Source organism: Cupressus sempervirens, chromosome 8 (assembly GCF_028749045.1).
Source record: "Cupressus sempervirens isolate cs-2001-9-10 chromosome 8, ASM2874904v1, whole genome shotgun sequence".
NCBI lineage: Eukaryota > Viridiplantae > Streptophyta > Pinopsida > Cupressales > Cupressaceae > Cupressus > Cupressus sempervirens.
The window spans coordinates 350,403,398-350,426,797 of NC_143125.1; the positions used below are offsets into that span (position 1 = coordinate 350,403,398).

The 23,400-nt window shown below is 35.8% G+C and overlaps 1 protein-coding gene across 7 annotated transcripts in view; it reads left to right on the forward strand.

The window, feature by feature from the left end:
- Window positions 1-23,400, forward strand: part of GMI1 (gamma-irradiation and mitomycin c induced 1) — a 393,394-nt gene that overhangs the window by 255,142 nt on the left and 114,852 nt on the right. For all 7 annotated transcript variants that reach the window (XM_089797668.1, XM_089797669.1, XM_089797671.1 and 4 more), the window contains exon 29: window positions 21,355-21,453. In XM_089797668.1, coding sequence (XP_089653794.1) covers window positions 21,355-21,453 — 99 coding nt within the window. The remainder of the gene's footprint in view (window positions 1-21,354; window positions 21,454-23,400) is intronic.

Sequence of the window (23,400 nt, forward strand, 5' to 3'; positions counted from 1 at the left end):
ATTTGCTGTTGCCATGGGAGTAACTTCTCACCCTAGTTTGTTGGATGTTCCAAATTGTGAAGTTCTTATTTGAAAATGGATTGGTGTAATGTTTGATACATATTACAATCTAGTTTATACTCAAATATCTTTCTTTATGTTTGATTGATTTCAAATTGTCATAGCTTAAGTATTTGAAGACGCCAACATTACCGTACATGACTGGAGGGAGTTCAGAAGTTAGTACTAGTAGGAAATTTTTGTCGTATGGTGTGCAACTTGATCGATCTAATGGTTGTTGTTGACCATAAATGAGTCTTCACCATATTAGAGTTGGGGTCGAATTCCATCGTACAATGAGGTTGTATAGTAAGGGAGCCTATGGATGGAGGGATAGCCACTGTACAAACATGTAACATGCTTGCAAGCACAATGGACACCGTGTAGACAAATATTTTGACCAATTATCGTATTAAGGTGACTAGGTTGTACTTGGGAAAAGTAGTGAGCTACTACGTTAGGAGTTTGCCTGACTTGGGGCATTATTGTTCCTCATTTACAAAAAATACATGTAGATGTGCCTTGAGAACCCCTCTTCAAATTCTCCCGAGTGAGGCACTTACTTTGAGCAACCAAAAAAAAAGGAAAGTTGCATATGGGCCAAGAGAAACTATTCCAACCACACTTTCACCAAGGCCTACCATCTTGGCCATGGAATTGGCCATCCAACTCTAGGTCACCAAAAACAACAAAGAATTTACCTTTCAAATTTGGACCTTGGCCAAAATATTCCTTTCCTTAAGAGAATTACACAATCTTCTAGCTAGAAAGCTAGGTCTCAACAGTTCTCTTCAGTAGCACCTAATGGCTACACTTGTGGATCATTCCAACAAATTGCCCCCAAGTGGCCCTTGAGCACATTGGTCTTAAAATCTTTCGTTCTTCTCCAACCAGCTTCAACAAAAATGTTACAAAGGAGTTGAAGGTAAGGAAATTGAGAAATGATTAGGGAATGGCCATCCTGAGAATGATGCCAAGAAAGAGCATGAGATCCCTAGTTACAAATCCAAAATAGACAACCCTTGATAAGTCTTGTCCATTTCATGAGAGTATCACAAATCACGAAGCCCCTTTTGAACAATTATAGGCACGTTCACACTATGAATTTCCTTGAGGTAGTTATGAGTAATGATTTGGCCTAGTCTTAATCACGACATGTACACTATCTCCAATATAATTTTGGTGCTAAAACTTAAGTAAACAAACTTTGTATTATCCCTCTTGCTTATATACTCAGGTGTATTATTCTTAACAAGAATTTTTTTAAGACATTAATCTTGCAATATCAAAATAAATTGATGGATTGTTAAGTCCTATGAATGTTGCCTCGGTCGTGATGTTTTCTCTTTCTTGCAACATTTAACAAAGAATTCAATTCCACACAATCATTGGTACATCATCCAAATAAAATACAAATATTTATTCATCAGTTAAATGATAACAATTATATCAAATAACATATAATCCTTCACAAATATTAAACAACACTTTTATGAAATGCCTTTGAGATTGGTATGGCAAGAAAGAATTCCAACACCGGATTGATCCTCCATCATTCACCTAGGTTCAAAGAGTTTCTTGTTGTATGCTTCCGAGAAGAGCACATTGTTACAATGTAGTGGATGGGACATGGTACTTGGATATTATGAGTTATGTTCTCAATAATGCATAAGAAGAGTTATGATCACGTGTTTCAATAATATTTGTATATTTAACATGAGGCCGAATCTCCAACAATGGAAATTCTTGCAAATATGATACAAGGGATGTACATCGACCCCAATCAACAATAATAGTAGTGTTACTTTTTGATATCAGATATGATGGAAAATGAGGCTCAACTATTCATACACAAGCTTTGTGAAGCATACATACTCGACCACTTACGATTTCAATATATATTAACCATCAAACAGGCCAACTAATGACAATCATCACCATTGATACTCAAACATGTCTGCAGAGTAAAACACTAGTTTATAATTGCGCTTTATCCTCATTATAGACCATCTACACCCAATGAGATTATTTTGTGAACTTCCAAGTAGGTTTGGGGTTTCATCCAAATAGTAAGGCTAGAGATTTCAGCCTCTAGACTAGTCATAGAGGTACATCTGCCAACATAATTTTGACAAAAATGTTTCCCAAAATCTATCGAATGATTTCCATCCCAAGTCAAAACTGCATATTACATGTAAAAATTCATTACGCAATAGTGAGAAACATTATACAAAACGGTTGCAACTTAGGAGTTGTGTTAGTTCTAAAAAACGTTGAGGTGCTCCAATTGAAATGCCAACATCTCTATCAATTATATTAAATAGTGTAGTCTAATGAATGCAGAAGAAATGCCATTGCGAACATAGTGCCAAGTAGGATAAATGTCCATGATCCATGTACCAACTTGAAATTTTACATCGATCAAGGATTGGGTGCATAATATGGTTTGAGTCTAAGTATTTAAAATAAATAACAATATGCACTTTGAAACAAAGGAAATACTAACATGCATATTATGACCACACAACATCCCTTTTTGTTTAACAAGTTAGCCTATTAGGATGCAAAAGAAAAATAGGCTAATTGTTGACATGAATAGTTACTCCATGGAATGAACATGACAAACTTGCTAGCCAAAGACCAAGCTCCCCTTCTTGCTTCATCCTGTACACTGAATCACATCTAATGAGGGCTCCACTTTAAAGAAAGAAAGTTAGGAGACCAAGAAATTGTCAAGAGAATAGCAAAGTCTTTCGCAAAACTAGAAGGGAAAGGTTTTTGTTAGCTTCCTAAAATGCATATTTCTAAATAAATTGCAAAAATGGAAATGTTCTAAAATGGTAAAATGATTTATATAAACTCATTGCTCTTATTTATCACCTAGTTATATTGTTGACTTCACACATGAAAAATTTCTCTTTGTACTAGGTGGTGCTTGGCGGAAATCATGTCCTTGTGAGCTGTAATAGTTCTGTCCACAATGTGTTGAGAAAACGACTGCGCCTGTTGCTCACTATGTTTTGTGGCAGCCCGTGCATTTGGAAAACCACCCTGAAAAATAAGTTCGCCACCTTTGTAGTCTAGAACGAGGTATTCGCAATGGTAACAACAGGCTCGTTGGTAATGTGTTCTTGGATTTGTTTCGTTGACATGTAGTACATTCTCGAACGTACGACAAAAGATCATGCTTAAGTCTCTTCCATGAAAACCTTTCCAGGATCTTCCTGTAGATCTTGAGGAAGCTCGAGTGCCCAACCAATGACGAGTTCTGCATATCAGTCAAGAGTTTCTCCTCTACTGAGGATTCATAAACCAAGTAAATCTCATCCTTGTAGTAGATGATGTTTTCAACAGTCTTGGATCAATTCTCTTGAATGTTGACATCCTTTAGTTTACATGCAAAAATCTTCTTGGAGTACTCCATCAACAAGTATGCCTTCCAATCGGCTAAGGTTTGGGATAATGAGTAAATGCCTAGGTTTCTTGACAGATTGTATACCACGACCTTATTCTTCCCTCTTACATTCTTGATATCAAAGTTGAATGCTTGGATCTTGCTTGCCCATTTTTGTTGCCCCTCATTTAGATCCCTTCACTACAAAAAATATCTAGGCTATTGTGATCGATACACTTGGCTCTAACCAGGTATTGTCAAAACTTAGTGAAGGTGTGCATGATGGCTAGCATCTTCTTATCATAGATAGAGTATAACCGCTTAGCTTGCGTGAGTTTCCAGCTCTCAAAAGCTATCAAATGATGATCCTACATCAACATTGCACCAATGCCCTCATTAGAGGCATCACATTCCAAGATGAAAGGTCTAGTGAAATCTAGTGATGGAAGAACCAAACAAACACTCATAGCTTGCTTGAATATATTGAAGGTGTATTGTGCCTTTTCATTGCACTAAAAAAGGTAGTGAAAAGATCCGTTAATTAAATCTGTCAATGGTGTGTTAGGTTGAGAGAAGCCTTTCACAAACCTTATGTAATATCTCCACAACTTGAAGAATCCCAGCAATTTCGAGAGTTTTGGGTTGTAACTAGTCCAAAATAGCTTGGGTCTTCTCTTGGTGAACTTGAACTCCATATCTACTGACAACATGCCCCAGGTATAATATCTTTGGCATCTTGAACTTGCACTCAGACTACCTGGCGAATAGTGATTCTGACTACATGACCCCAAGGACTTCATCCAAATGCCTGAAGTCCTCTTCCCATGTTTTACCGCAAATGAGGATGTCATCAAAAACTACCAATAGGAACTTACGTAGGTATTTGTTGAATATGGGGTTCATGCATGACTCAAATGTGGCTGGAGAGTTGTTTTACCGAAATGGCATGACCAAAACCTCATAATGTTCATAATGACATCAGAAAGTCATCTTCTCGACATCGTGTTCTCTCATACAAATTTGATGATATCCAGAACAAAAGCCTATTTTGGAAAAATTGAATGCATTATGTGACTCATCTAGTAGTTTATCAATATTGGGAGTGGGATATTAGTTCTTAATGGTTTTCTTGTTCAACGCATGGTAGTCCACACATTCGTAAAGTCTCATGCTTCTTCATTAGTACCTTTGATGATGCAAATGGGTTAGAACAATGTTGGATCCATCCCCTGTCAAGAAGCTCTTGAATTCTTTTTTCAATCTCATTCTTGAACTTCATGGGCTAATGGTATGGTGTGGTGATGATAGGCTTGGTGCCATCCTCTAATTTATTAGTACGCTCAAAACCCTCACGTGGAGATATGCCAAGTGGAATGTTGGTGAAAACCCTATCATGCTTATCCAATATAACTTGAAACTCATCATCTTGATAGTGTGTTTGTTGCCCCTTTATAGGCTCTGTTGAAACCAAGCAATGCGATGCCCAGGAAATATCATGTCAAAAGATAGCCTCCATTTGTTGTGCTGATATCTCCTTCGGCTCATCATTTTTTGTTCCTCTTAGAACAACCTTATTACTGTCAACTTCGAAGGAGAACTCCATTTACTTGAAGCTTTGTGTGTACTTGTCAACAAGAGTCTCCATCCATTAGATGCCCAAAATTACCTCCATTTTGTCAAAATATTCTGTAAAGTAGTTGTTCATTACCGAGTGGTTCCCCATGGTAATGCTTAATTGTGGGAATGGATGGGTACATGATAAGGGAGTTCCTCCGGCTACCATGGCTTAGAATCCCACATGTGCCTCTAGGGTAAACCTCTTCCCTTCACAAGTGACAAGTCAATGAAATCAAGTGCAGCCCCATTATCAAACATCACTATGACCCTACGTCCCTGTAGAATTCCATGTACTTGGAAAAGTGTGCACCTCGGGCTACCAACAAGAGTGATGTTGCCTCTACGTCATACCAATGTGATGATCTTCGACATACGGTTTATGTTAACCTCCTTTGAAACTTGTTGTCAGTATTGAATCCTCTTGTTCTTCAACACCGTCTAACATGATGTCGATGTAGTGTATTTTCCCTTCTCCTAAACATCTCTACGTAGGTTGCTATGACTCTTTGTAGGTAAAACAAATCTTTCTCCTAAGTTATTGTTTGATGGTTTCATCTAACAATGACTTCTTCAGATGGGGTTTGTTGTCTTTTTCCTTTGGAGCCAACGGTGCTTTGGTGTGTGAATAATTTTGAGAAGATGAAGTTGATGACATCACCATGTGTTGGACCATCTCGATTGCCTGGGAGCTGGTGTTGGGGCTGAATCCTTTACCCATTCCTTTAGTGGTTCCATTAGTTCATCTATGAATAACACGAGCCATTGTCTCTTCGAAATATTCGTAACCAGTACAAAGAGTCTCCGGAACTTAGAGATGTAATTGTCAACCTACCCAGTTTTCCTTAGCGGTGCCAATTCTTTAAAGTTGAGTTTTGGATCTTTACTATCAAATTGATGTGTAAGTTTTTTATAAATTGAGCATAAGTGTTTACTTTGTCATCTCCAAGAGTAACCATACCGTGATGCCACCATTCATGTGCCACTCCTTCTAGGTAGAGTGTGGTGAACTTATTTCCTTCTTCTTTGGGCATCGGATTGAGCTAGAAGTATGTGTTGGCCTTCATCGCCCATTGATGAGGAGGTATCAAGGGTTGAGCTACAAGAGCCCAATCACTTCTCCAAAAGAAGATTTAGTAGCCTTCATGACTAATCATCCTTACTAGGAACAATAAGACTCTCAAAGGATAACTAGACAATAGTTCAACTGTGGGACTCAAAAGTTCTCACTGCTCCTTGTGGGCTATTAGCACTATCACGGGTTTAAATGGTCCATAAGACCAAAATAATTTGTGAATACTTGGGAAAGTGTCGAAACTAGGATTTGTATCCTATTAGGCCTAATGTTCAATTAAGACAGTCCACAGAATGACGTTCATTTGTTCTTCCAAGTCTTGAATCTTCTTACACATGTTCCAAACAATGTTAATTAACTTTCAATCCCCTTCGCCAATCTTCTAGATCAATCCATCAACCTTGTTATCATTTAAGTGTGTTGGTCACATGATGATGCCAAGAGTATGGCTTCCTTGTAAAGTTTTGTTTATGATACACATTAAGGATACACAAACCCATCATTCCCTAGGGTTTCATTAATTTTGAACTTAGGATGATAGGTTAAATAAAAGCATTTCTACCAATCCGTAGGTCAGGGAGACTTTAAACCGTGTGCACTTTAGATCTTCATACCACTTGTAAAATCAAGGTGACTATCAATATTAATAGTATCAATTCAATAGTGCACCATGCCAATTTGTACAAGAAGATTTTCACATGAATGAACACTGGAAATGCAAAAAATTCCATACTCTTAGTCCTTAAACTCTTCCAATACATCAACCTCTTACATCAGGGGACCTTTACATCATAAATCAAAGTTTTTCAATTTTCCAACCAATTCCATCTAACACAAAACAAATTTGAACTTTTGTTGAACCCATATGACCGTTTTGGAACCAGATTCCACAATTTCACAAGACACATCTTGACAGATTTGTGAAATGGTGAAAGTTTTTCTATTTTGCAAGAAGTCTATACTCCTTGCGAAATGGCAACAAGGCAATTAGAACATCTTTTTTGCTATTTCACAAGTAGCCTATACTCCTCACGAAATGCCGATATGCCACTTATTGTTAGGACATCCTTACAAATGATCAAATGGCGTTAAAAGACCGCATTACAATATAAATTGTATGCAAATCAAGTTGGGGCCTTATTACATCATCCTACCTTCTATTCAACCATGCTATACTTGATGGCTCCATGATAGCTATTAGGTGCTCCTACACCACCCATGCTTGAGAAGAGATTGATCCAGATCTATCAAACGATGATAGATTTACCTTGCTTAACTTGCTCTTGAAGTCATCATTAAAGTGACCATGGTTGCCACCACTAGAGTATCTCATTCTTAATTGGCTTAATCTTTGTAAGATATATCCCCCACCATATTTGCATTTCTCCACTCTTCCCAGAAGTGAAAGTTGGTTTCCATCCTCTAATTGGTGTCTCTCTCCTTGGAGAGAGTTGGCATTGCAGGGCAAGAGCATGAAGGATGAGAGTGTTAAGTTTATAGTTACAATCAGATTGATATGATCATCAGTTTCATTATTGATGATAATATAAATATTCCTATATATATATATATATGTATATAATAATGTATATATTATACATATGGTTAGTTATATTATTTTATACTAACCAATGATGTTTAAACCTTGGAGACATGTCTCTGACATGTCTCCTTCTCTCATACTTATGTGAGTTCAAAATCTGCATTTCGAACATATCTATAACAATGGCAATATAATTGCATTTGCAGAAAGCGATCAATGTTACTTAACATGGTATCAGAGCCAACTGCAAATGTATTAAACTGTTCTAATGCATGTGATAAATAGCAACATGAACAACCAAAGGATTTCTGCCAGGCGGCAGCATAATAAACTAAGGTGAAGGTGCCCATCAATATCCTTGGATTCAAGTTCTTGTTTAGCATCCTTGACAAAATCTCAATACCATTGTTTCTTGTTGAAGTAGATTGAACTCGTGATCATGCGAGAGCAAGAGTAGGATCCACGCTTATTGGTATATGATATGAATCAACATTCATGATCTTTAGAAATCAAGGATTCTTGGAGTCCATTTGACTTCTCCTTCGACTTTATGACTGAATAGTGGAGCTTATCAAGCTCTGATGCTTTCCATTGTTTGTTATCGGTGTAGATGTGATATGCGAGTCACTTTAATATGCTATGCTGGTGATGAATGATATCTTCAATGGAATTTGCACTCGACTCAGAGTTGTGAGGCTGAATTCATAGAATCAGAGAAACTTGGAATCAATCCTTGAACGTCTGCGGTGTCATGTTGGTTCTAGAGAAAAGAACAGTCAGCTATCAAATAGTACTACCATTATTATTTAATTATGTTTTTTCACCATACATTATTCTGATTTAGAGTGTACTCATTTGGTCAAACAGTTCACATCTGTTGTCTTTGTTGGTATGCTCGACTCTTTATGAACAGGCTAGATTCGGGTGTACATCTTGGCCTCAATGGAGAATCTCTGTCATTAAATGAGAGTCTTTTATCAATATTACTTATCCTCCATTGAAGTGGGAATAGTAGTGAGACCTTGCTTAGCTAGTTGTTGAATAATCTTGTGCAACTCTAGTTTCTGAAATCGAATATCATTAGTGAGGGAAGGGAGTGTATATGTACGTACTTGCCATGAAAGAAGAAGACATGGCTAAGTGTGGATGAGAGTGTAGAAAAACCCACACCGTAGGTAACACAAAGAAGCTAGTGAGATGTATGGGGCCATACTTGGCATAGGCCTTCTTGTCAAATTCGCGATTGGGTCCCAGAATTTTGCTAATGTTATATGAACTACCATCTTTGGCAAAAGGTGCTGAATCGATAATTGGAAATTTCTTGGCATCGTAAACATTGTTCTAGTAGAGGATGTGTGCGAGGACGTAGGCGATGATGAGAAAACCAATTATGGTGTTGGCTATGGCAAAGAATGGAGTCGCCAACATCTCTATTACTGCAAATATTATGGCATGGGTAGCAAGCAACCATAGAGGTCTCCTTGTCGACAATGATAATCACCAAATAAAAAGATTTTAAAAGAGATTTGGTTTGATACGTGTAAGCTGCTAGAAAGGTTAACAAAGTTGTTATTCTAAAGTCTCATTTATAAGATTCAACAGATATTTGTTAAAGACAAAATATGGTGATTGAATGAAAGAGTACAACTGCTGGCCACACACAAGGAAAATATGCCACGATAGAAAAGGAAAAGAAATCCTTGTCTTGAAGTTAGCACCGATAAGATGAAGTAAGAAGAGGAGTGTATGAAATAGGGATGAGGAATTAATGTGCATAGCAATTCAGTCACCATTCACCCACCACGTCATAAACTAATAGGAAAGTTGCTCACATGAACAAAGTCATAGAACTTTTCAAATAGCAATCAATGACCCCAACTTACCTAGTTCCATTTATAAAGGTAAAGTCATATCTAAAAGGTGAAGTCTAAGGTAATTGGCTCGATAAGGTATGGACATTATTATTTTTACTTTCATATAATATGTTTATATGTTGGAGCAAATTTGCGTATATATATGTTAAAGGAAAATTTATATTAATCCAAAGAATCTATTTAATAATTGATGCTAGGAATCAAATGATATAAGCAACATTAATAGTATAATGTATCATTGGAAACTTGAGATAACTTTGATATGTCTGGATAAGTATTATTCAATTCATATGGTGGCAGTTTATGAAATCATACATATGAGATAAGTAGTTATTATTATCGATTTATGTTTTTATAAATATTTTCCTTGATCTTTTCTTTTCCTTCAAGTATGTTCTTGCAAGAAAAAGATGGAGATTGAGATTTATCGGGAGGCTGACATTTGAGGTAACCTTAAAAGAGAGGGAGCATATAGAGGATATGATTCAGTCAACCATCAGTGATCTCGATCAGATTGATTCAAAGGGAGTAAACCATGTTGTGATGGAATCTTTAGTGATCGATAAATTGTAAAAGTCAAGAGGACTGAAATTCATGCAAGTATGTGATTTTAATGGGCCCACCTCTTGCGTACATCATGAGAAATTGGTGACTTAAATTGAACAAATCTACGAGTGTCTCTCTTTGATAAATAAAACTTGATGTATGAGTTGTAGGGTCATTCAAGTGGCACAATCATAGTCAATCAAGGTATTGGCGTATTGTGGACAAGTTTGTGTTTGCTTCCACTATTAAGCTAAATGAATGTTTGGAATTTCAATGGATAAAAAGAGCAAGTTAAAACTTACAAAGGAGTTATCATATTTGATACAAAATTGTTCAACAATATAATAATAGGTGAAAATTTTACATAGTGGGGGTAATAATAGTCAAGTTGAACTTTTTATGATGGGAGATGTTCCATTCTCAAATAATCTATAAGAAGAAAATTCTGAATCTTCATGTGCAAATAAGTATTCTTATTTTTTACATTTATCTCTCTTATTTGTAATTTCTATGCATACTATAAAGTTTATTTGCCTTGGCCTTTTCGTTTATGGTTGAGGATGTTCTTACAGGAAAAGAAAGTTGGTACTCTAAACATCCTACTAGATACTGTGTGGACTCAACCTAATGATAGTAGCTCCGAAGACCCTGATGATCAAGATGGATAAAATGAGTCTCATCTCTGATGATTAAGATTATGAGAGTCTTCTACATTAAGAGGGATACTCAGAGGGAGTCTAGAAATACATGTGGATGACTGCATGATGTTCATGGGCCTACTCCTACGTATATCACGAGGAAGTGATGACTTATCACCAAGAAATCAGAACATTGATATTAGATTTAAAGTGAGTTCGACAGGCATGCTTGGGTAAACAGAGTTTCGGAGGAAGTAACTAGAGGACCTAACTTCCCAGGATCGATGTTTAGAGGGAGAAATTTTGAGATGCAATACCTTGTGGATGATATCTTCTCTATGAGGAGAATTTTTAAGAGATTCTTTATAATACACTCTCCTTTATGAGAGAGAAGTATGAGGTGAAAGCCCTTTGTTCCACCCTCTAGTAGCAAGTATGGTGGGTCCAACCTCTGACTTGGTTGATGGTGGATATCATGTGAGTTACTACATTATGTTATAATTATGTCATGAAAGATGATGATCTTTCATTGATGTATATATTTAGAGGGCAGTTATTGAAAGGTGACGATCTTATCAATAATTGGACCTATTATCATAACAGTCTACATAAAGTTGTCCCTGTGTGCTGGAAGTTGTGATAACAAACTTAAGGTAACTATTGGAAGGTGACAATCTTATCAATAGTAGACCTATCTCCTAACACCGAAATGTGTTGGAGCAAGTGTTATGTTGGTTCTTCAAGGCACATTTTTGTTGGACACATTGATAACCAACTTATCATGGTTCTTCAGGCTGGATTTTGTCGGCCACCATGAAAGTTGTGGTTCTTCGGGCTAGATATTGCCGAACACCATAACTTAAATCTATTATAGACCATTCTTAAAATGTGTTAGAGCAATTGTTATCTTGGTTCTTCAGGCCGGATTTTGCCAAACACCTTTATAACCAACTTATCATGGTTCTTCAAGCTGGATTTTGCCGGACACCATGAAAGTTGTTATGGCTTTTTGGGCCAGATATTGTTGGATACCATGACTTAAATCTATTATAGACCACACTTTAGGTGGTATTTAAACTTATATTATAGTAATTGCTTAATTTCTTTCCTTGCTAAAAGAAAAGGTGTTGAGAAATTTAGTCTGATTATGAATTGTAGCAAATTCCATATATAATATATGTGTGTGTGTGTTGATGGACTCATGTTGATATCCTTAAGTATGCCATTCTAGGAATATCATACTAAGATAATACCTCTTCGTATACTCTAGAACATAATATGCTTTGTATTAATCCTTCCTAACTAAGAGGGAGTGTTAAGTTTGTAGCTACAGTCAGATTGATATGCTCATGAGTTTCATTAATAATATAAATATTCCTTTATATATATATTATACACATTATATTTTATATATATATATATATATATATATATATATATATATATATATATATATATATATATATATATATATATATATATATATATATATATATATATATATATATATATATATATTAATGTATATATTATACATATGGTTAGTTATATTAGTTTATACAAAAGATACATGTCTTCTTCTCTCATACTTAGGTGAGAACCAAATTTGCATTCGGAACATATCTATAACAATGGCAATATAATTTCATTTGCATAAACTGATCAATGTTACTTAACAGAGAATTTTCTCTCCTATAACCGAATCGTTACCATGCGCATTGTAGTCTTTGGATATTTTTCCTTAAGCCAATTTTCCTAATGTTTCCTCTATGAGATGTTGAGTGTCATTACTTTGCACCCGATTTAGGGTGAGCTATCTTAGTAGAGACATGAGGAGTAATGACAAGTGCTAGCACACAACGAAGATTTATGGGTTTCATACGATGGAATTAAGGAAGTTTGTATAGTGTTGGTGAGAAGTTTGGTGTCAGTGTTTGTAGATAATGACAACGTATGATTTAGAAAATAACAGGGTAGCCATGCAAAGTGTGTTTGGCATGTCAGAGGGGGTATAGATTTATGACCATATAGTTGGAAAGATGAATTCGCCAATGCCACAAAAAAGGTCTAGTGTCAGACTTGTTGATGCCGAAACAGATATGCATCAATTGGTTGCTAGATATACAGAAAATATGTGCCAAAATACAAATGTGTATGTCAACAATAGAGTTGTATGCATTTTGTCGCTCAAACACAAAATTATTTTTGCAGACCAAGATAGCACTTAGAGTTGCCAGATCTAATTAAATTAAAGCAAGTAGAATATGGTAGGCTAGAATCCTATGAAAACTGAAATAGCCAAATAGGAAAGGTCTTTCACTTCCAAAATGTCACCACAAGAAAAACTTTCATTGGAATTTGTAAAACAGTAAAAAAATTCAAGTTACATACCAAAGACATCTAACCCAACAAACATGTATACCTTGTTAGTGGAAAACTCCAGAGGGAGAAATGTGCCGACACAGGACACATAAAACACCTACAAAAATAAATTGGGCCCCAAGATAAACTAAATCAATCTAGTCCCTTACAAAAGTTATTATAATCACTTAAGCTTGTGCTAGAGATGTGCAATTAGTTTGCAGTACTACACCTAGAGGTTGTTGCTTATGATTGATGACACTATGGCTTGGTGACTTAGAATCTTTGCTTTGTACACTCATCCATATTTTTCAAAGACTAATAGCTAGGTTTGACATGAAGGATGTAGAGTTGTACTAAAGGATCTTGCACTACTGAAGTAGACAGGTCACATGAAGGCATACATTAATGAGTTTCAGTGTGTTGTAGTGATGGTCCTTGAGATTTCCAGAAAACTTGTTGTGATTCTTTTTATAGAGGGGTTGGTCCATGCATTTAGGCCTAGGACCCTCAATGACTCCATTTAGACTACACATAGACTTATACATCACCACATCAATCTTCTTATCGGTAGGAAAAGAAGCCATTGAGGATCTCTAAGCCTTTCTTGAAGACTTGTACTCTTCACAAGTGTGCATTACATCCATCTTTCATATTAGATCAAGTGTCCCATAATGAGTTGAGGAGGAGGAAGTTATCCTTTTTCTATAATGAGGCAAAAGAGCCAGGACACATATGCCTTAGTAAAGGGAAGGCACACATTATCGAGGTCACTTCTAATGTGGATGATAAGTATGTACAAGATATATGTTTTGAGGTCAGTGGTGCTGAGAATGAGGAGGCACAATAGGTTGAGACTGAAGATGATGATGCATCCGGTATGAAACAAGTTGTTATTACTACTATATTAGGATTGAAGATGATGATGCATCCGGTATGAAACAAGTTGTTATTACTACTATGTTAGGAGTTGTCAGGATCCACCCTTTTTGCCTTAAGGGAGTGATCAAGGGACAACATTTGATGTGTTTAGTAGATAGGAAGGTTACCATTAATTTTACAGAATAGGGTCAAATTGTCAGTTGTAGGTTATAGGCAATGGACTTCCCTAGTTTAGTTGTGACAATGGTAGATGTGTTCACTCTTTGATTCAGTAGGAGAGTTCCACACTTGAGTATTAGGATGGTGACTTTTCACTGATGGATGATTTTTATGTCGTGGGGTTTGGGGACTCTGATATGGTTTTGGGTATCTAGTGGTTGCAATTTCTAGGCAAGTATGTTTAGAATTTAAAGAAAATTTGGCTTGAGTTTATGGTAGATACCAGGAAGGTTGGCACTTTTGATAGTGGACCAAAGGTAGTTTCAGCATGCAGGTTAGAGTAATTGCTTAGACATGGCGATGTAGCTTGGGCAACACAATGTTTTATCCCATCCAAGTCAACTTCATAGGTTTAAAAGTCATTTCATGTGGATATTCAAAGGATTTTGGATAAGCACAAGTTTGTGTTTGGTGGCATTCCTTCTAGGGTACCTCCTTATGAGGGGTTTGAGCACGTGTTCAAGCTAGAGGAGAGTGCTAATCCTTTGACTATACCTCCCTAACATCATCCTGAGAAATTCATGGATGAGTTACAGATGACTGTCAAGGAGTTATTGGATATGAGGCACATGAGAATTAGTTTTAGCCCCTTTGCTTCTCCCACGATGTTGGTGAAGAAGAATAGCCCTATGTGCACGTACGTTGAGTATTGTGCACTTAACAAGAAAACAATAAAAATTAGGTGTTCTATTTGACGCATAGATAAGTTGCTACATGAGCTACATAGAGTAGCCTTTTTCTTGAAGGTTGACCTTTGCTTTGGTATCAGCAGATTTGAGTTCTAGAGGAGATATACATAAAACAACTTTCACATGTCAGTATGACCATTAGCAGTTTCTAGTGATGCCTTTTGGCCTCCCTAATGCATTTTCCTCTTTCTAGTCATATGTGAATCACATTTTTAAAAAGCAATATAGGAAATATGGGACCTCCCGAGATGTTTGGATGAGATGCTTGGTATCCATGTTTGTTAAAATGTCCAAATGTGAGTTTTGGACTTACAAAGATATTGTATCTAGGACATGTTATTGGACAAGATGGGGTTAAGGTGCATCAAGAGAAGATTCAACCAATTTTGGATTGGCCACTTCCTAGAAACATCTCTAAGTAGCGGAGGTTGCTTGGTTAATGTGCATATTATAGGAGATTTGTTAAAGAGCATTCACAATTGGTAGCTCGAATGGATCTTAGTTGGAAGTGGGGATTTAGATGGTTAGAGGAGGCACATGTAGTGTTTGACAGGCTTAAACAAATAATGAGAAATTGACTAGTGTTGGCCCTTTCAGATTTCTCTTAACCCTTTGTATTGGAGTTTGATTCTTCATGAGAGGGTAGGGTCAAGTTGCCAATTGTAGGTTATAGGAAAAAGAACTTCCTTAATTTAGGTGTGATAATGGCAGATGGGTTCACTCTTTGATTCAGTAGGACAATTCCACACTTGAGTATTAGGATGGTGACTTTTCATTGATGGATGATTTTTATGTCGTGGGATTTGGGGAGCCTGATATTGTTTTGGGTATCTAGAGGTTGCAATTTCTAGGCAAGTATGTTTAGGATTTAAGGGAAATTTGGCTTGACTTTCTTGTAGATACTAGGAAAGTTCTACTTTAGGCACTTTCTGATAGGGGACCAAAGTTAGTTACAGCATGCAGGCTAGAATAATTGCTTAGATATGGCGATGTAGCTAGGGAAACACAATGTTCTTATCTCATCCAAGTCAGCTTCATAGGTTTAAAAATTATTTGATGTGGATATCCAAAGGATTTTGGATAAGCACAAGATTATGTTTGGTGGCATTCCTTCCAGGGTACCTCTTGATCAGGGGTTTGAGCATGTGTTCAAGCTAGAGGAGAGCACTAATCCTTTGACTACCTCCCTATCATCATCCTAAGAAATTCATGGATGAGTTAGAGATGACCGTTAAGGAGTTATTGGATATGGGGAACATGATAATTAGTTCTAGCCCCTTTGCTTCTCCCATGGTATTGGTGAAGAAGAATAACACTATGTGCAGGTAGATTGACTACTGTGCACTTAACAAGAAAACTATTAAAATAAGTTGTTCTATTCCACACATAGATGAGTTGCTAGATGAGCTACATAGAGTTATCTTTTTCTTGAAGGTTGACCTTTTCTTTGGTATCACCAGATTCGAGTTCCAGAGGAGATATACATAAGACAACTTTCACATGTTAGTATGGCCATTTGCAGTTTCTAGTGATGCCTTTTGGCCTCACTAATGCATTTCCCACTTTCTAGTCATGCATGAATCACATTTTCAATAAGCAATATAGGAAATATGGGACCACCTGAGATGTTTGGATGAGTTGCTTGGTATCTCTATTTGCTGAGATGTCCAAATGTTAGTTTGGACTTACAAAGATATTGTATCTGGGACATGTTATTGGACAAGACGGGGTTAAGGTGCATCAGGAAAAGATTCAACCAATTTGGGATTGGCCACCTCCTAGAAACATCTCTAAGTAGCGGAGGTTCCTTGGTTTATGTGCATATTATAGGAGATTTGTTAAAGAGCATTCACAATTGGTAGCTTGAACGAATCTTACTTGGAAGGGGGGATTTAGATGGTTAGAGGAGGCACATGTAGTGTTTGACAGGCTTAAACAAGTAATGAGCAATGGACTAGTGTTGGCCCCTTCAGATTTCTCTTAACCCTTTGGATTGGAGTTTGATTCTTCATGAGAGGGTATTGGAGCAGTTCTCATGTAGGAAGATGAGAGATAACGAGAGACTCACAGTCAATAGCTCCCCTAACAAATCTTACTCGGAAGGGCGTATTTAGAGGGTTAGAAGAAGAGGCACATATAGTGTTTGACAGACTTGAACAAGTTATGATCAATAGCCTAGTCTTGGTCATTCTGGATTTCTCTCAGCCATTTGCATTGGAGTGCGATGTTTCAAGAGAGGGTTTTGGAGTAGTTCTCAGGTTGGAAGATGACATATAAAGAGAATACCTATAATAAGAAGATGCTCACCATCATGTATGGATTGGTGAAATTTGGACAGTATTTGGTGGGTGGTAAGTTTGTGATGAGGACATACTACAATAGCCCGAGATTCTTCCTGGAATCGAAAGAAGTAAATGAGCTTCAATAGAAATGGGTCAGTAGGGCACATTCTTATAGTTGTGACATCAAGTATGTCTAGGGCAAGATAAACATTGTTGCTTATCCATTATCGAAGACACCTACATGTGCTTGTGAGATCATGGATGAATTGATACAAGATTACAGGTATATATAGTGTGATGATGTGATATAAAAGAAAGTTCTTGTTAGTCCTTGGATCAAAGATTTTGGAACTGGTGCTACGGGCTTTAAATCTTGTTTGGGAGCATATTGGATGCTGCCTGCTCTCCTGTAGGATCTCACAGCAATTAATAGGTAGAAAAATGAAAAATAAACATTGTTCAAATTGTATCTGCAATTTGCAGACAAGTGATAACAGATTGGTGTCTGTTTGGTATCCAATTCATCTTCTAGAGGCTCTCTAGTTTAAGACCAGAAGCTGACGCCAATTGGGAGTTGAAATAAAGCAGGTTGGGCCGATTCCTTGCCCAGTACTCATCATTTCCATACTTCAGGCTTCATTGGGGTGTCATTGTTTTTCCTAGCATGCATACTCTTTACTCGATGTGGTACAAGTCTTATTGTACCCTCTGCTGTGCTTAGATTTAAGTAATATAATGAATCTGCTATTCTTCCTGCTTTAGCATTAATCACTAGAAGAGTAGTTCATTAATTTGTCAGATATTTTCTGAGCACTTTTCATTCAGAGTTTGTTTAAATCAATATTGGAGGAAAAAAAATGGGAAACATTTAAAAGCACAAAAAAGAAATTCAGAAAACAACAATACCTCTATTCATGGCCATAGAATCTGTTAAACAGGCATCAGCATTTCATCAAACAACCAGGTGGGATCTTTTACAAGTGCTTTTCAAATATCGTCAAGAGAACATGCATATGTCCAAAAAGCAATGCTCTAAATATATATGGAAACATATATTTTAGGTGTATGCGGTGTTTTTGTTACATTGGACCATAGTTTCAAAACACTGTGATATATTGCAAAAAACACGAGATATCGCGAGTCCACCTTGTAGACGAAATAAATGCACTGTATATCGGTGCCGATAACTTCAAATACTCACTGCGATTTTTGGTGGTTAAAATAATACTAAAAAAAAAATAACGGCACCATTTTCCGTTGATTGCATGATCAACAGGAAACGACTTATTTTCGTTTCAACATTTTGCTCCATTGGAACCGCAGTAGCTATGTTGAGTTTTTGCCCTCATTCTGCTGGCGCCAACTGCACTCATGGATGACCCTGCTTTGTGCATTCTCTTAGACAAAGACAACGACCTTGCTTCTGCAAGACTTCCAGTTTAAATTTTGATTCAACAGACAACTCTCTACTGTGTGCACGAATGATTTCCGGTACCAACTTACAGGTAAGTTTATTCTATTTTGTAAATTTTATGTAAACTTAAATTTTACATTTGTTGAAAATTTGATTTTTTTAGTTTTTAGAAAAAATTGACATTTAAAATAGTAAACTGTGTAATACTAAATTAAGAAAAAATTCAAAATATATAAATTACATTACATATAAAGTTGTTTAAGTCTTTAAGAAAATTAAGACTTAGTTTTAAATATCATAATTTTTAAGTATTTAGTATTTAGTATTTATTGTAAATTTAATGTACTGTAAATTTGAAGTAATTTTATTTTAAATTTACTGTGTTTTAGATATACGGTAATATTGTTTTATTTTATTTCTAGAAACTGTTAGTTTATAATAAGTTAACAGTATTTTTTTACAGATTTATAATTAATAATTAATATATTTTAATAGTTTTTAAGAATATTTACAAATTTGGTGTGTTTGTATGCATTTTAAAGAATATTTTAAGAAATTGTATATTTTCAAATGTTCGATAAAAGTGCCGATTTTTTGCCGATTCCAAATTTTCCAAAATTTTTGGGCCGGCCAAGATAATACCTATACCGAACTTTTAAACTATGCATTGGACCAATATCTGTATTTTCCTAACTGTGCTATTATGTGGTTTGTGGTTCTATTTAGAGATGTGCGTTCCTTGGAATTAACACTTACACAAACGACTTGAAGTATGGGTATCACTCTACAATACCACTCGTTTAAAAATTTGTCCTTGTCAGCATATTGAATGGGATGGGCATGAAAGCATATGGGATGGGAACTGTGTTTCCCAGGGCATGACCCTGCCATCCCTAGCCATTGTGGATGTATCCCATCAAAACTCAAATATTTTGGTCCATTAAATTATGTTTTGTAATTGTTTGCTTCAATTTCAAATTCTGAATCATTGTATGCTAGAATAAAGTGCAGCCTTGAGCTTGAATAAAGTCTTCAGATCTTGAATTTCTTTCAATATTGCATAGTTGTCTACTTACATGTAAAGAATGGCAGAGATGAGGACCTCTATTTTGATCACTTGCTGGAGCAAAAGCACTTAAAAAGATATCAAGAATAATTTTAAAAATCTTAAATACTTTGTTTGATAGTCTCACAGTTGGTTATACCCAACATTGCCTGATGATTATATTTAAATATTATTGGCTACAATAACCTCTTCACTTGGAAAGGCATCAAAATTAATAATTGGTAAGACATGTTAATATTTCATGAATTAAAATCTTACGTGGTTTACATGGCAAAAAGTAATATTTAACTAATTAAAATCTTAATTACACAGAGTAAGGCACTAATATTAATCAGTGCTTACCTGGGTATGCACCCCTGACATAATTTGACTAGTTGCCGGGAATGGGGATGTCGTGGAAACTCGGGAAAAAATTATCTGGCTGTCTCATAGTATTACTGTTTTAGTTTTAGTAATTTTGTTTGTTCCAACTCTAATGTGAACTCTTAATTTAAATTATTGAACACAAAAATCATATGTTAAGGTTCTATAATGTATATGCATGCTTTATCCATGTTTTCATATGAATATTTAAATTTTCCCTATGTTTTTATATAGCCTTCCACTTTGCTATCCCATCAATCCCCTGAAATAGGAACCAAAAAAAAAGCCATACGGGAAACATATTTCCCTGTCCCACCACCCCCCATCCCAGGAACTCTGGTACTGTACATATTAATTCATTATTAAGATACTAATATTTAAATTTCATAAAATGCCAAATCCATGAAATATTATACTAAATTCATGTAATATTCCTAATGAAGGATAGCAAGGCATATTCCTGTAACATAATGATCTTACATATTCAGAAGCAGTGTAGCATGAAACCTCAACATATGCTGCCTTGACATGGATGGGTCCTTTGTGATGAAGTTGTCTCCCTGGCCAACTAATCAGAAGATGCACTCTAGCTACTCCTGGAATTGCCATCTTAGAGTCGTAATTGTAGAAGTTCGTTATTTGTGCTTTTAGCAAATAGTTCCAATGGGAAAATTTCTTACCATGGCCAAGCCCACAGGCACATTTGAGTCTTGGATTCTGACGCATTTTGTACTTTGTATCTAGTTTTTCATCCAACATGTTAATTTTGGATTTATTATATCTATTTATGTATTTAATAAAATTATAAAGTATTCATTTATTTTAATTTTTAATAGGCACAAACTCGTGCATGCCTGTACCCAGCTGTACTGAACTTGGGTGTAATATGTCTTACTAGCAACTTAGAATTAATTTTATATTTTAATGTGTTTTTTGTTGTGCTCTTTACATTTATTTTTTGCACTCTTTTACATGGTCATGCTTTCATGGACTTGCATGTACTAATTTTGAATGTCAATGCCTTGCTTGTTCAGTGTTGTGATCTATTCCACAATCTGAATCTAGGTTAGTCTCTTGAGTTGTAAAGTTTGATGTCATAATGGCATGTAGTAATTTTATAATGTATGTAAAATTTAGAAACACTGATCTTACATGTCCATTATGTGTCCATGAGACACGATAAATTATTAATCTTGATTAATGTTGTCCTGTTTCTTTAAACTGGCTCTCCATATTGTTGTGTAATCTTGTATGGCCTTGAAGTATATGATGTGTGGACAGTTACTTTTCAGTCCTTTCATGAGTGTGACTTGATGCAAATTTCTCTGCACATTGTTTTTTGTTTCTTATTAAAGGCAATGGATACTTATGGAAATGCTGTTGAGAAAGGGCAAAGAGTGAAGGTGGAATTGGAAGGAATCAAGTTCCAAGACCAAAGTGATTTGTATCGTAAGGTATGACTATTTTCTTCATTTCTTTTATGTTCTATGTGCAAGTAAATTGTTCGTAGCAGTGTACATTTGTATCTGGACATAAATTTTAAGGATTTGAAAGCTTAATCTGCATGCATGGGTACTGGTTGGATGGCTTCGTGTCTTGTAGATAGAGTTGGAACAAGGAACTAAGTTAATATTTCCTGTTCCACAAACAGTTCGGGGATCTGGTGTAATTTAATAACACCAAGTGGTTATGGCTTAGACAAACACTAATTTCTCTATTATTTAGTATTTTGACATTTTGTCAAACACTTGGCTAGCAAATATAATACGAATGAAAAAAACCAGATCCAGCACTACCACCTATGCTGATAGATTACTAAATATATATGTCTTCCTTCTCTGCTTGTTTAGTAGTTTTTTTGAATTTTTGGATAGTTAAACAATTGAACTGAAATATTAAACCACAAACTCAACTAATGTGCATATTCTGATATATGGAATCTAATAGATGTAAAAAATATAGATTTATTAAACAATGAGAAACCTGTGATATCCAGTTTCAAATAACTGTGCAGCTTTCACATATAAACTTTCATCCTGAGTTGTAGCAACAATCTGATTTTAATCATCTGTTGGTGACATCCCACCATAGTAATACGGGGATTTGTCCGCTTCCCCGTTTTGCCCCACTTCTCAGAGATGGAGACAGAGATGGAGACGCACTGGGGACTTGGGAATTCCATTCCCCCATCCCCAAGGGCACCACCACCGCCGAGGATGGGGTTGTTGGTTCCCAAAACCACAGATTGGAAATTTAAGCGCTTGCCAATTCTCCAATGGGATTTCAAATCAGTTCTGGCCAACAAACAGGAATAATTCACCTGCACTTCAGGCTGCGCTTCACCGAGGCGTCACCTAGGTGGGTAAACCTTCACTTTGAACCTGGTCGCCTTGCTCAAACCTTTTATATAGCAAATTTAAAGTTTGTGAGTTCTCTAGTGGCAAAATCTTCAAACTCGATCAATGTAAAATTATGTGATTGCTTTGATATAATTGAATGTTTTATATAATAAATGAGGTGATGCTTGTAAGGAGGAAATATATAGATATCTAACTTCAACTATAAATCCAAATAATTGAACTTCAGTGATCTAAAAGATAAAGATCAGTGGCTTAGTTTATTCGGGCAACAGAAACAACTTTTTATGAAGATTATTATGTACAACTCTATGAGACAATATTTCATTAAAAATATCATCAATTACTCTTGAGCTCTACAACAGATATTTTCTATACACAATTCTATGTTAACCAAAAGGAATTTAACTTCTTAGGTAGGAAGTCCAGCTAGCCTGAGTAGCAGAAACTTTATATGTTTCACACTATTCCCTGTTGTTGAACACAAAATGCGGAGAATATCCAATGCAAAAAATAAAGCCTTGTTTGAATAATTCAATAATTTATTTATTGATCATAAAGAATGAATCCACATTTTAATTGCAAGCTCTTCGCCTCAAAAACAAACAAAAGGAGCTTTTATTTATTATTAAAACATAAGATTTTAAATTTACATCAAAGTCACACTTTACAATTCATTTTCCTTGATACAAAATTGGATATCTTGAATATGTATTCTTCCTTTTATCGAGTGTCTTGTTTTAATGAAAATATTCTCCATTTATATTCTATTGAAAGAAGGGTGTGACTTTCCGTTTTGAAAAATCATACCTCTTTATTTTTAACTATTCAGAACATAACACAAGTGTGGGCTGTTCTTTTTATACCTTCAATTACTAAACGCATCATTTAGCGGGCCTTTGAAATTTTTGCCATCCGATTATCTATCTGCAATTTAATATATGCTTTGGTATGTTCTCACTTCTTTGACTAACAGAGATGTTTTCCTTGTGACGAATATATTTATTTTGCTGCCTAGTATCTGTAAATAGCTTTTGCCTTTTC